This window comes from Centropristis striata, chromosome 22 (genome assembly GCF_030273125.1).
Source record: "Centropristis striata isolate RG_2023a ecotype Rhode Island chromosome 22, C.striata_1.0, whole genome shotgun sequence".
NCBI lineage: Eukaryota > Metazoa > Chordata > Actinopteri > Perciformes > Serranidae > Centropristis > Centropristis striata.
The window spans coordinates 13,342,870-13,357,466 of NC_081538.1; the positions used below are offsets into that span (position 1 = coordinate 13,342,870).

General features: G+C 39.4%; 1 protein-coding gene across 1 annotated transcript in view; it reads right to left on the bottom strand.

Moving 5' to 3' along the window:
• Nucleotides 1-255: 255 nt before the first annotated feature.
• The window catches only part of lemd3 (LEM domain containing 3), a 35,082-nt gene continuing 20,740 nt past the window's right edge, over nt 256-14,597 (bottom strand). The window contains exons 7-13 of the mRNA XM_059325561.1: nt 11,704-11,805; nt 10,581-10,683; nt 9,040-9,218; nt 8,832-8,913; nt 7,656-7,761; nt 7,493-7,571; nt 256-3,066 (exon numbers count right to left, since the gene is read on the bottom strand). Of these exons, the coding sequence (XP_059181544.1) occupies nt 2,888-3,066; nt 7,493-7,571; nt 7,656-7,761; nt 8,832-8,913; nt 9,040-9,218; nt 10,581-10,683; nt 11,704-11,805 (830 nt within the window). The 3' untranslated portion in view covers nt 256-2,887. The remainder of the gene's footprint in view (nt 3,067-7,492; nt 7,572-7,655; nt 7,762-8,831; nt 8,914-9,039; nt 9,219-10,580; nt 10,684-11,703; nt 11,806-14,597) is intronic.

The following is a 14,597-nucleotide window of genomic DNA, read 5'->3' on the forward strand; positions in this document are numbered from 1 at the left end:
AAATAAAGCTGCATATAATTGTACATATTACAGTTATATCAATGTACAGTGTTTACATAAAATACATCAGAGGAAAAGAATGCATCCATGAGGGTGCATTTAAAGGTAAGCACAAGGCTGGAGAAGTGCCATCACATCAAACCAACATTTACATTGAGCCTCGTTACAGTCAGTGTGGGCCGAGACGTTGCAGGTGCACCGTTCTGCTGGAGACGTACAAAAATAGATTACAGTGATGCACTATCAACTGGCTTATTTCGGAAAGTGTTCACTTTATTTTGTCATTTTACACATCCTGACAATTGTTTGGAAGCGGATGTAAGGTCGATCCTCCATCAAAAAAAAAGTTATGACACATATGTAACAGGTCTAGTGACATTAAAATAGTACATCACCACAGCTGATTTAAAAAAATAATAAATAGAGAGAAGCATTTGGTTTAATATCAAAGGAAACTGCTACAAAATACCAAATCTGAAGATGTCAAACTCTACCAAAACTACATCTATGGCAGGCCTTACTCACCCTTAAACATTTCTTAAATCCAGTACATTCTCCAGTGATGCAGTGCCAGTCTTAAAAAAGCACAAATTTAAGGCACAGTTGGGTTGCCCTGCTGCGAACTGCTGCAGCAGGTTTTGAACATTTTGAAATGTGCATCATTTGTACAATTTCACACTGCAAATACTGAATCCAACTTTCAATTCACTGCATTAAAAAATGAAATTATGTCTGGCAACTCCTGGAGTTTTAGCGTTTTCTGAATACACAGGTGCTGTGAAAACACACACACGCAGTCAGGAATCCCTAAAGTCAGTACAGTCTCCTTACAGGGGATGGAATAGTTAGGATTAAAAACTGTCCTCACAGTACTCCTGATGGCAAAAAGAGTGATAGCATCATTACAACAAGCTGATATGATCAAAGACCAGTAGTGACAGCATCAGGGTCTATCATCACAGGAAACGTGTCTCAGTAAATTGGACATTCAACATTAAACATAAACCAGGCCCATTCCATTAAGCAAGTGTAGCAAATAAGCCAGGCTTGTTTCCATTAGTCTGACTCAACTGAGCATAAACTATGTAAATGTGTTTTTTAGAACGTAAGCAACAGAAAATGAGACAGACTGACTAAAATATGCCAGGCTTGATCTGTAAATGCACTATATGGAATGGGCTGCAGGGGCCTATTCCTTTAAACAAGTTCACCAAACAAGCCAGGTTTATTTCAATAAGTCTGACTCATATTCAGCTTGGACTGTCTGAACTGAGCATAAACTATGTAAATGTAAAAATGTTTTTTTTTTGGAATGGAAGCAACAGAAAACGATAGAAATAAGCCTGGCTTGTTTGGTAAACTCGTTATATGGAAAAGGCCCCAGGGGAAAGTTTACCAAATAAGTCTGGCTTGTTTAGTTTAGTCTGACTCAATTTTCAGTCGATTCCGCTCAATAAAGTAATTTAAGCCAGTTTACCAAATAAGCCTGGCTTGTTTCAGTCAGTCTGACTTGCTTTCACAATATTTGGTTCCATAAGGCAAACTCAACTAGTTTTCCAAAACAAGTTGCCATAGTAACTGAGCTTGAACTATGTTAAATTTGCTTTTTTAGAACTGAGTCAACTGAAAATAAGACAGCCTAAGCAAAAAAAAAAAAAAAAAAAAAAGGCTGACTTATTTGGTAGACTTGGTTCATGGAACTGGCCCTTGAAAACATGTTTGTAACTCTGGAGCCTGTTCTTTAAAGCAAGTTGACCAAAAAAGCCCGTCTTTTTCACTAAGTCTGACCCATAATCTGTTGATCTGAGTTATTAAAGCAAATTCGACATATGTGAAGTTTGTTGCTTTATGGAACCAAAGAGTCAGACTAAAAGCAATAAGCCTGGCTTATCTGCTCAACTTGCTGCATGGAACAAGTCCCAGGTCTGCTGGTCATATACACAAAGAGATGACAATACACTCCATTTGTTCACAAACAGGTTTGAAATACAATGAGGGGACTCGCCAACAGTGAAAATGACCCGACTTGAAAGAGGTAAATAATAAACATATTAAGAAATAATAATAATTTGGGAATATATTGGATTATATCTGGAGAAGAAAGCTTCAGGTGACTGTTAAAGGTACACTCCCTGCTGGATGTTATAACATACATTAAAGACAAAGGGAAAGAAAAGGCCATACATGGAATACGTGGAGCCAACAACGAACACAGAGGCCGAGTCGCCACGGTTACCCTGCTCTATCGCTATTAACTCTGCTGTGGTAAGTGAGCAGCAAGAAAAATGTGAGCTTATGGTTTGCTTTTAATACAGAGGATGTCATAAAGCTTGTGCCACCATTCACATGTATTTACAGCACACCCCCTTATGAGTCTGTTCATGCCTTCCTCACTTGACTAAATAATAATAATAATAATAATCTGAATAATAACAACAACAGGGAGTACATCGAACATCTTGGGGGAATCAACACCCACACTGTGTTGTATTGAAAGCTTACATAGAGGTATACTCTGATACATGCAGCCATTTCCATACAGTGCCCAAATGAACTCCATCATGGCATCAGTGAGACTGTGGAAGAAAAGGAGGGAGGGTTGGAGTCTCTGCACACATCTTAAATATTCCAGAAGAACTTTGCTTCCTTGTTAAATCCATGACATTTTAATACAAAGATTACTGAAAACAAACACTGCACCGCTGAACAACTTCTCCTGCGATCCTGTGTTGGAAAAAACAACAACGAAATAAAATTTAAAAAAGCTCTCCCGAGACACAGACTGAAGTCTTCCCCGTTATAAAGCAGTGAAGGAGCAGCAGCAGACTGGTGCTGTCATGCTGGGAGGGCACGGAGGAGAATGCTAAATCTAATGCTTATGCTCATCTCATGAGAAGCCTGAAGAGTTGGAGGAGCCGCGGTGCTGCAGGCGGGGTGTAGTGTTCATGCTGCTCGTGGTGTTCACGTGGAGGCTGGAGGCCTTCAGAGGCGTGCTGCAGCCCTGGGCCTGTGGGAAGCGCTGGTGGTAACGGTCCAAACGCAGATACTTCACCGTCACCAGCTTACCTGTGGAGCAAAGAGCAGGAGCCTGTCAATGACCGATCGCTACAGAGCTGCTAAATACATGAAGCTTACGCCATATTTCCTATATATATTTACTTTCACTGCTACTATAAGGCTGTTCCCATTACAAGCCAATACCCTAAATGAGGCGGGTCTCACTCGCCGAAACGCCCCTAATTTGAATATGAACCGTCCGGAGCTGTCTTTTGTACAGAGTTTTTGAAGAGGCCCTGTAGAAGAGCAGGGTCTTTTTTCTCCCCTGAAAACAGCCTGGTTACTGATTGGATAGATCGCTAAGTGGGATGTGACGTAGTACTCTACACAACAACAACACACGCTATTCGTAAAAGCCGGCGAAGCAGTGTTGCCAAATAAGCGACTTTCTTGCTATATTTAGCGACTTTTAAGACCCCCTTAGCGACTATTTTTCAAAAAAGCGACTGGGGAAAAATCCAGTGACTTTTTCTGGTGTTATTGGAGACTTTTGGAAAATCGTTCTTACTCTTCTTAACTTTTCTTTTGTTTAAGCCGCCAGCCCCCGCAGAAAAGTAAGAATGAGTCGAAGCGGCACAGTCCTCCTGCAGCAGTCTCTCCCAGCTGCAGTCACAGAGCCAGAGGGGATGTTAACCCCTTAGCGTCCAGTCTGCAAATTGCTAACAGGCTAACAGTTAGCTCTGTAGCAGTAAAATGTGTATGTGCTGCTGCTGCAGGAGGTGTTCACTTAGCGATCTCTGTTTGTTTACAACAAGCACCAGACACTGTGCACAGTTAGCGATGCCGTTAATTCAAGATCACTATGTATGCACAGACTTCATTGTAGGGTTAGAGCTATTACTGTTGTCATTGTTCATCTTGTTCTTCTCCGTCCCTCTCAAATTCACAAGTGTTAGTATTTACTAACATGTTATGAAGTACAACAAAACGAGAAGATCTCTTAAGCTTGTGTTTACCACAGACCTTATTTCAGGCGTCTAACCAAAAACCCATTCAGAATCCTCATTGAGTTTTAGAGGTTAGACCCCGTGGTGCTAAAATGCTAACTTACATCCCCAGGAACACTCTTTCAAGACCTCAACCAGGGTCACAAGTTACACACAAGAATCACCTTCTACTGTTGTTTTAACAATCCACAAATCATGTATTTAGTACCGATATCTACTTCAGCGATGGAGATGATGACTGAAGCCGCGATGCCAGCACGCAATAAGCTTGTATGGTCCGAAATCAGCCGGACCACAGGCAGATTTGGCCTGGCTCACACAGACTTTGGTTCTCAGTGAGGTGTGGATAGCATGTGGGCACAATCCTGAAAATGTATCAAATGTATGTCTCGCATTTCCATTATAGCAGGGCTATCTGGCTGAAGGTGTGTCTTTAGGATACGATAATATATGGATTCTAATGTCATTATATTTGTATTTTCACTTGCTTCAAGAAAAAATGTTGTTCAGTGACTAGATAGTTACAGATTGATTTATCATTACACCCATTGCTTGGTGGGGGCCAGAGAAATGGCTGTGAAAAGGGGGACCTTTCACTTCCTATTAATTCTTCACAATAAAAGCAGCCCATTATTAGGTTAGCAAAAGAGCAAGGTCAGGAAATGTTGGTTTTTCATCGTCAGTAACTTAATGACTCCTGTGCAGTTGAAGCAAACATGAAACAGTAAAATGAAGGAAATCTCTTAGTAATCTCTAAGTGCAAACACAGATGCAGGATAGAAACTAAACTTCTCTGTTCTTTTGGGAAGACATGAGTTGAATCTCACAACACACACTTAGTCGTGTCCAACAATACTGTACATGTGCAATCAAAACTTGACAGCATTTAAAGCATTAATCAGTCGTCTCCACTGCTCTTTCCTGAACAAAGCATATTTCATGCAGGCCTGCCCCCATCTCAAAAAAAAAAAAAAAAAAAAATATAAAGAAAAGAAGAAGTCTCTCTCTTGTACAAAGTGCCATTTTGGAAGCACCGATCATGGGGGAATATTTTCGATCAGGCAGGTTGTGTTCAAGTGTGAGCACCCGCATTGAAAAGACAAGTGTAACCACAGAGCCTGATTCTCTTTTACATCCATGCTCTCACTGATACTGTAAAACTGGTTGCGAGTTCGGCACATTGTTAAAAATAACACAAGCAGCTGTGTAGGTGTATTGCTACATGTGGTTCTGTCCACAGAAACACTAGAGGGCTTTTAATTTGAAATGGAATAATACTTACATTTTTTCATGCCTGTGACATATTGTACAGCAGGGAGGGGGCCACAATTTTTCATGGACACTACCACAGGGCCACATATAGGACCGTGCACTTAACCAGATATGATGAAACTGCAATTCTAAATATGTTTACAGTGCAGTAACTTCACGTGTTTCATGCTCAAATTCATGTATAACACTAGAAATAGGAATACAAAAGGTTTGAAGCAAATAAAAAATAACCACTTACTGTGATTTCTTTTTTTTCAGTGCAAGAACAGCAAACCAACATTAATTGCAAGAAGTCATTTTGTGCATTTTTACACTGCACTTGTAAGATTTCATGGTCAAATGCATGTAGTTGTACTGAGGGCCACTTCAAGTGAGGGTGCGGGCCGTATGCGGCCCCCGGGCCTCCAGTTGCCCATCCCTGTTGTACAGATATAGATAAAATGTAAAGTGAAAGTCTAAAGTTGCCAATATGTCAATATGACAAAAGAGTTAAAAGATCCTCTTAAACCTCATGACGAGTCATCATCTGGGAACAAGCTTCAAAACTGCTTGTTTTTGCAACTGGTGGTTCAGATTGGTATTATAAGGCATTTTATTTACCTTTCACTCAATCTGGTCTGTTTGTTAAGTGTCTGACCAAGTCTCTCGCTCAAGAGAAGTCGTGATCTGAAATATTGTGTGGCCTCTTCTGCTTTGGCTGGCTGTACACCAACCACAAGCTTTTCCACATGCCCATTTCAATCTCTCTCTCATTCACATTTACACTGTAATCTGGCAACAAGTCACCCCCACAAAGGCAGTCTTATTTCTTACTGGTTAGTAAGTTGGTGGTGACAAATGTTAACACGGAAATAAACAAAGCAACATGGAGCTGAATGCACTGCAAGTACCTTTGATTATACCGGCTGTAATCCTGCTCTGATGTTCTACCAAACATACAATGAGCCTGTTGATGCTCCAGGTCGTCAATAATGTAATGTATTATCAGAGAAGGCCAGCCTTGATGCACTTACCACAAAAGTAAATATGACATCATTTTGAGCAATACGTTGATAATTCTGCAATGAGAAATTAACTTTAGCTTAGTGATAGCCTACAGAGTGAAACTGAAGGAAACGAGTTTCCTCTTTATCCTATGACGGGACCTCAAGATTAGATTAGGAGCCACAATCCACTGCATTTTGGTTTATTTCCTGTTATTGGGTTGGATTACATTCAAAGTGCATTCGAACCGCACTAGGGGTTTCTTTGGAAATGGACCAAGACACCCTCTCAAAAGTGGTCTCTGACTAGTTGATTTGTTCACACCAGAATACAATTGGAGCGTTCATAAGTTAGTAAACGGGCCGTAACAAGGACTCGAACTTTGGGTTGTGAACGCACCCTAAAATAACCAGACTGGACTTTAAATTTGATAACTTTCTTATTTGAAAATTCCATAAATGACTGGCAAAACAACCGGCTCACATGAGACAACAAGTTCAAACCCAAAGATAAATACCAATAAAACTTACATTCTTACAAAATGCAAGCTTATACACAGTTATGCACAATAGCAAAGAGAGCGGGTGTTAAGAGTAGGCATGTGCATTTCAGGCAAAACTACTAGTCAATACTCGTGGGGTACTAATCGATTAATATTTAGCAACTTTTCAGACCCCCTTAGCGACTATCTTTCAAGAAAGCGACTGGAGACAAATCCAGCGACTCCTTCTTACTCTTCTTAACGAGCCGGAGGCTGGCTCGTTAAGAAGAGCCGCCGTTAGCGGCAGTTAGCTACAGTTAGCTCTGTAGCAGTACAGTGTGTATGTGCTGCTGCTGCAGGAGGTGCTCACTTAGCGATATCTGTTTGTTTACAACAAGCACCAGACACTCAGCGGAGACTCTGTGTATAATGAGCCATGCTGCTTTCAGCTGCTGACATTGGGCACAGTTAGCGACGGTGAAAACCATACGTCACCTCCAGAGTCTCTAAATCCCTCTGGGGGCTGACTTCTCCCACCATGGAAAATACCCTCTCCCATGTTTGTTTCTTCGTCTACAGCTTGGCATCTAGCCCACCACACTGTATCATCAAATGCTACACTGCCCCTGTGCGGAAGGCACCAGTAATACAACTTTTTTTTTTCCCAGATATGATGAACTATGTTTTTTTATGATTTCGAAGTTGAATATTCGAAAATCGATGCCCATCCCTAGTTTAGAGTGTGACTTACCATCAAACCAGGAGCCATGAAGGGCCTTGAAGGCTCTCCCTGAGTGCTCAGCAGAGAGACACTTGACATAGACGCAGCCCTGTAGAGAGAGCAGAAAGCACAGTGTTACATCACTGCAGCTCATAGTATGGAGGTGTGACGTCACTCAAAAGACAGAGCATACCTCTCGGGAGTTTTTGTCAACAGCGATGTGGACGATACCGTCGTTGTCACTGCACTTCTCTAGGATGGCCTCATGGATGGCTAGGTCCCAGTTCTCCCCGACCTCCCTGATAACAGAAACACACACACACACACACACACACAGGTCACACAAAGTGAGTTCCACCTGACAGTAGACATGTTCCGATACCATTTTTTTCCTCCCGATACCGATTCCGACTTGTGCTGTGGGTATCGGCTGACACAGAGTACAGATCTGATAGCAGTATGTTATAAAAAAAATATTATTTTTAAATAAAACAGAATACAAAACAGGAGTGCAACAGCATACTCCCCCGGAGAACATTTTTGCCCTAAAAGCCTAAATTTGGTGCCTCTCGCACATTCGAATGCCACTATTCCATCTTAATCATTGCATATTTTAGAAAATTATTTTAAAGGAGAATAAGGGTTCTTCTACGTTTTATTTAAGGCATCTTATTTTGACAGTCTTCTTGTAAATTCTGTGGTGGATTCTGCTAACACATCCATGTGCTCTTATTTTAAAAGCTACATATGCTTTTATTTTGAAGGCGGGTCTAACATGTTCTTACCATAACGCAGCATGGAGTGTTTAATTTACACTCGAAGTCAGAACTTGAAGGTCGAAACTTGGAGCTCGGAACAACATCGAAAATTCTGACAGTCGTGTAGACCTTGAACGCACCATTAGCCGCCTGACTTTCTATGTGCGCTGCAATGTGAATAATCTTTTACTGCCGATGTTTGTCGCTGAAAGTGGGGGGGGCGGATCGGGATCACATAACCCCCTCGTCCTTAGTGTCATCTGTGCGCATGCTGGTTGTTCCAGTGTGAAATGTTGCCACACCGCCGACATGATAGTGCTACTTAGCTTAGCTCCAAGCCTCGCATCAACCTGCTTCGACACACGTGTGTGTCTGTTGTGTCTGTGTTACGTAATCGATTCCTCCTCCTCCCTCTAAAACAGCAGCTGCAGGTTACAGCACAGTGCCACTGTTTTAAGAGCTCATTTAATAAATTACGTGGTATCGGATCGGTGCCTGGACTCCAGTACTCGCGGATTCGGCAGTATCGGAGCCATTTTCGATACTGGTATCGGAACCGGAACAACTCTACCTGACAGAGCATCGACCAAGCAGCAGAGAGTGCTACTCACATGACTGGGTCAAACATGTTTCTGATCTTCAGACATGGAGTCAGACTGTTGGGAGGGGAATTCCTCCGGTCCAGAGGGAACGCTGAAAAGAGACAAAACCTCAGTCAACTGATGATCAGGTTCAGTACAGGTATAGTATGTAACATTTCTACATTAAAAAGTCTAAAAACGAGGTTTGTTAAATTCTGTAACATTTGCAGTGTGTTACCTTTTCCTTGCCAAACTTTGGAGGGCATCATGGAGGTCTTGTCACAGCTGAGAGAAGGCTGGATCCACCTCCAGACCAGGAAGTCCGCTCCTCCGATCCTCTGAGTCTCCTTTCGAATCCTCGACTCGTTGGCTGAGAGGAATTTCTCGGCTCGCTCCCAAATCTTCTTCATCTTCTTCCTGTAAAATATTACAACTGCTGACACATCTTCCTCACCTCAGATCTGTTTTACATGACAGTTTCCTGTTGAATAAGCCTATCCATCAAGGTCCCAACAACAAGCCTATCAAGTAACATTTCTGCCACTTGATTGGGAACACAAAAAGAAACGCATAAAAACAGACAGATTAAATGAATCTCTTGTTCCATCTCCTTAAAACCACACTGCAATAAAAGGGAGTGAGTTTTCGTTTGAATGGAGATGTTTTGTAATGGCCAAGCAAGAGAAAAGAAAATATATCATACATCAAGACATTAGAGCTGATACTGGTTGGTTGAAAAAAATCACTGGCAAACGGCAAGTCATTTTTCACAGAAAACTGGCAGAAATGCCGTTTTCAGCTTCTCCAATATGAAGATTTCCTGTTTTTGTCAGTTTTATAGCTTATTTTACTGAATATCTGCGTTTTGGACCAACAAAACAAGATATTTAAAGTGATAAACTTGGACTTTGAGAAACTGGGATGGACACTTTCACTATTTTCTGGCATTTAATAAACCAAATGATTAAAACTAAACACACACTAACACATCTGGACTTTCTTGGACAGGCTGAAGCTAAAAAGACACTAATATATTGTACATATTTTGTACAGTGTAAAGTTGTGTGAATGAATGCTTGTTTCCATTCACTTCCATTATGTGATTACTAGGAGTTTCTTCATTGAGATCAACAGTAGGTGGCGGCAATTCTCCGGTTAGAAAACCAGGAAACCAGTTTAACATCAAACTAGAGCTGCAACAATTGTTCGATTAATCGAACAATAATCGATTATTAAATCAATCGTCAACTATTTTGATCATGGAATAATTGGTTTGAGCAATATTTTAAAAAGACAATAAGTCCAAATTCTCTGATTTCAGCTTCTTCAATGTGAATATTTCTGGTTTCTTTGTTCCTTTATGACAATAAACTGAATATCTCTTTGGTTTGTGGACAAAACAAGAGATTTGAGGACATCATCTTGTGGTTTGGGAAACACTGATTGTTTTTTTTAATCATTTTATTGACCAAACAACTAATGGATTAATCGTTTAAATAATCGACAGGTTAATCGATAATGAAAATAATCATTAGTTGCCGCCCTACATCAAACGGTAAAAAGCAGTTTTTCAGTATTTCCATGCAGGTTTTTAAGTGCATTTTTTTTCATTTGCATAAAAACAGGTGGAGAGAAAAATGTTATATTGATTTTATTTTCACTTGCATTTGCTGTGCGGCACATGTTACTTTTAGACAGATATACGTGTCTTCCCCTTTGCAAAGATATTTATCTGTATTGAGAGAGCAAAGATGGCACTGTGGCAGTGTTAGTACTGACCGGTCCTGAGGCTGAACCAGAGAGTCTCTGACGTGGGGGATGGGCAGGTAGGGCTGCAGGTCCTGGTTCTCTTGGCAAGCTTCACTGTGGCTCCTCAACACATCTGAACAAGAGTTTGAGCAAGAATAAAGGATTAAAGCATGGAAAACACAGAGCAGTCAGTCCACTATATAGACTGTCAGAATAGAATGTTTTTATTAGAACTGTATACTTTAAATAAATACATTGAGTATGTGATTAATGTCTCTCTATTTGTACCAAAGACGTTGATGAAAGCCTCAAGGCAAAGTTATAATATCTGACTCTATATTAACCCTTTGATGCACAACATGGGTCTAAAGTGACCCGATTAAGTTTTTATATTCTATATCTTTGCAATAAATTAATTTCATCATTCACTATTGCAGGGTTTCCTCAAATAACTTGTTTTTGATCATCATTCATCCTCATTTTTTGTTTTCATTTCTTACTTTTTGAATAAAACCCCTTTTTTTCCCACTATGCTTCTAATGCACAAGGTAATTTTTGTATATTTATTTGTGCATTAGAAGGTGTTTATACGTTGTCACCAATTTAAAACCTGACAAAGAAGACACAAATATTAACTATCCTATTTTGTTAAATTGGTGTTTTTTCCAATGTAAATTATGATTTGGTGGCTCTAATAAGTCTCAAATGTTAAAATATGTGATTTTCCAATGTAATCTGGTGGTTCTAACAACTCTTTTAAAGCTAAACCTTAAAAATAAGACAAACATAGTTACACATATACTCAAATTGATAATTTAGTGTATCACTTTTTGTATCACTATGCTTCTAGTGCAAGGTCAATATTGACCCATGTGTGTAAACTTGATGTAATAATACAAAAACTATTTTTTTTTCATAAAGTATGAAAAAAATGGATATAATGATCTGTTGTAATAATAAAAAAAAGATATTCAAACACACAGCAGCATGAAATAACATGGGAAATGAATGGGGACATTTTTGACCCATGTTGTGCATTAGAAGGTTTAGAAGAAGTTTATATGTTGTGCATCAAAGGGTTAAAGTAAAACTTGTATGTCCGAATGTATGTGTGAGACAGCAAACAGCAGTGTGAATGTGTGGTGTCCCTTACCGATGATCCTCTCCACCATGTCATACATCTGCCTGGTCTCCTCCTCCTCTCTCCTCCAGCGATACTTCATGTAGCAGACCACACTCCACACACAGCCTACCACTGCACACACACACACACACACACACAGACAGGCTCAAACACAGATACTGAAAAACTGCTTCTACAGCTACATAAGAGTTACCACTAATACGTCTTCTGTTACTGTTGCCTATTTCAGCAGCACCTCCAGTGCTATGTCGATAAAGGATGGGTTCAGGGACATTATTTAGTGTAGGCAACCTGCGATTCAGCCGTGCTTTAGAGCAGCAATTCTCAACCTTGGGGTCCCGACCCCAATTGGGGTCGCGAGATGATTTCTGGGGGTTTGCCAAATCAATTTGGAAGTCAGCTCTGTCTCTACTGTGTTAAAGTGTTCATGTGTTAATGTATTTTTGATCATTTAATGTCTTTTTGTTGTCATTTTGTGTCTTTTTTTTGGTCATTTAGTGTCCTTTTTTGGTCATTTAGTGTCTTTTTTTGGTCATTTTGTGTCTTTTTGGGCCATTTTTGTATCTTTTTTGGTCATTGTGTTTCCTTTTTTTGTCATTTTGTGCCTTTCTTTGTCATTTTGTGGCTTTCTTTGGTCATTTTGTGCCTTTCTTTGGTCATTTTGTGTCTTTTTGGGCCATTTTTGTTTCTTTTTTGGTCATTGTGTTTCCTTTTTTTGGTCATTTTGTGTCTTTTTTTGTCATTTTGTGCCTTTCTTTGGTCATTTTGTGTGTTTTTGGGCCATTTTTTAAAATCTTTTTTGGTCATTTTGTGTCTTTTTTTAATCATTTTGTGTCTTTTTTTGCCATTTTGTGTCTTTTTTGGTGATTTTGTTTCTTTTTTGTGGTCAATTTGAGTCCTTTTTTGCCTAATTTTATGCAATTTTTTGGTCATTTTGTGTCTTTTTTGATAATTTTGTGGTCGATTTGATTCTTTTTTGGGTCATTTTGTGTCTTTCCTGACAAATCCCAAAGTATGAAGCTCTTACTTTCCAAGGAGTCTCTGGCTTGAAGCTGACTGTTACACACTCAGGAGGTCAGAATGGACCTTTAAACTTATAGCAAAGTACTAAGATTAAAAGTAACAATAAAATATAAAAAATATATAAATCCACAGACAGAGAGATGTTTTAGTTGTTGCCTGCTTAATTTTTTGTCCAAAATTCATCGTATCAACTGAGTTTATCTGATCTGAACTGTGAGATTGTGTTCAGTGAGGGGGGGGGGGGTCGCAGACAACATGCATGATAAATTGGAGGTTGAAACTCAAAACGGTTGAGAACTACTGCTTTCCAGCACATTGTAAAATCAGTCGTTACGTGCATAGGAAAGAAGAAAAAAGGCGTAAAAATGAGCTTTGGGTTGTTACGTCACACGTTCTGTGTCCTGTGTTACATCTAAACCTCCTGCACAGTCACACACATGCAGCAGGAAGCTGTAGGGACCAGGGATTACATGGATTTCCATTAACTTTTGTACAGATATTTGAGGTCCACAGAGGACAAATCCTGCTGACGTTATGGACTCACTGACTTTTAATGTGGTATCCCCAGCAGCACTTTCACCTATAAAATCCCACTGCTTGTTTCTCTACCTGCCTCACTCTCTCCTATTCCGTCGTGTTTTCATTAAGGTCGATCTAATGCAATTCAACACAAGAGTTCACATCATATTTTTAGGATTAACAAAAGGGTTGATGCAGCATTTAAGAGTCAAATTCAAGCACGTTTGAGGTATCACAGCACTTTGTTGTTATTTTACCAGCTGTTCATACTTAATTTGATTGCGTACAGAACGGGATCAAAAGAGGACGTGATCTAACTAGGAGAAAACTACAACAAATAGGATTCAATAAATGGGAATGTATGTGGAATTTATAATCTTGCTTTTCTACACTATCATGAGTTAAAATCATTCAAGTGACATTTCAATTGTTTGTTTTGATTTTGCCAAAACAACAGCCAAGTGTAATTAAAATGTGTGTTTTCTGTGTATAATGTAACATTCTATATGAAATACGATGCAGATCTGTGTGTATTAATGAAATAAGGGGTGGGGGAGGGGCCTGTATCAGAGTTGAAAAAGACCTGCTTGGCAAGGTTATAATAGTTTTGGATTTTTCATTAGTTCTAGTTTTAATTTCGTTGTGACTTTTTGTTTTCAAATTCAGTTAGTTTTAATTAGTTTTTAGTAAAAAGGTTTACCTATGAAAAAAGTTGACAAAGATGAAAACTAAGGACATTTTCACTATAATTTTAGTTACTTTTAGTTAGTTTTGTAACCACAAAATACAGTTTCAGTTAGGTTCCTTTTTAAAAAACTGTCATTTTTATTTTTACTTCAGTTAACAAAAATGTTTTTTTCAATTATTTCGTAAGTTTTCGTTAACTTTAATAAGGAGGTGGTGGAGAGATGCACTGTCAACATGTTCCAGGCCATCCTGAAATACCTGGATCATCTGCTACACAAAACCTTTATGGACCAAAAAAACAGCAGTAAACGGCTCCTCTCTCTCTGTTGCAGGACGGAGAGATTCAAAAGATCCTTCTCTCCTACAGCCATCAGACTGTCCCATTCTAACAAAGATTCTACCAGACTAACTGAATTTACCCTCAGGGATTAATAAAGTAATTTTGATTTGATTTAGATTTTTAACCTTGGTACTTGGGACTCAGATATATTTACAAAAATTACTTTGTCAACAATTAACACAGAGAAATGGAACAACCACATTATAAAAGTTGACTTTGGTCTTTTCAGTTTGTGTGGATTCTGGAAGAACTAAATAAACTCCCTGACATGGTGAAACTGTGTCATTATGATATTTTATATCTATATCAGCTCTTTGAAGAAGCCAGAAGGGAG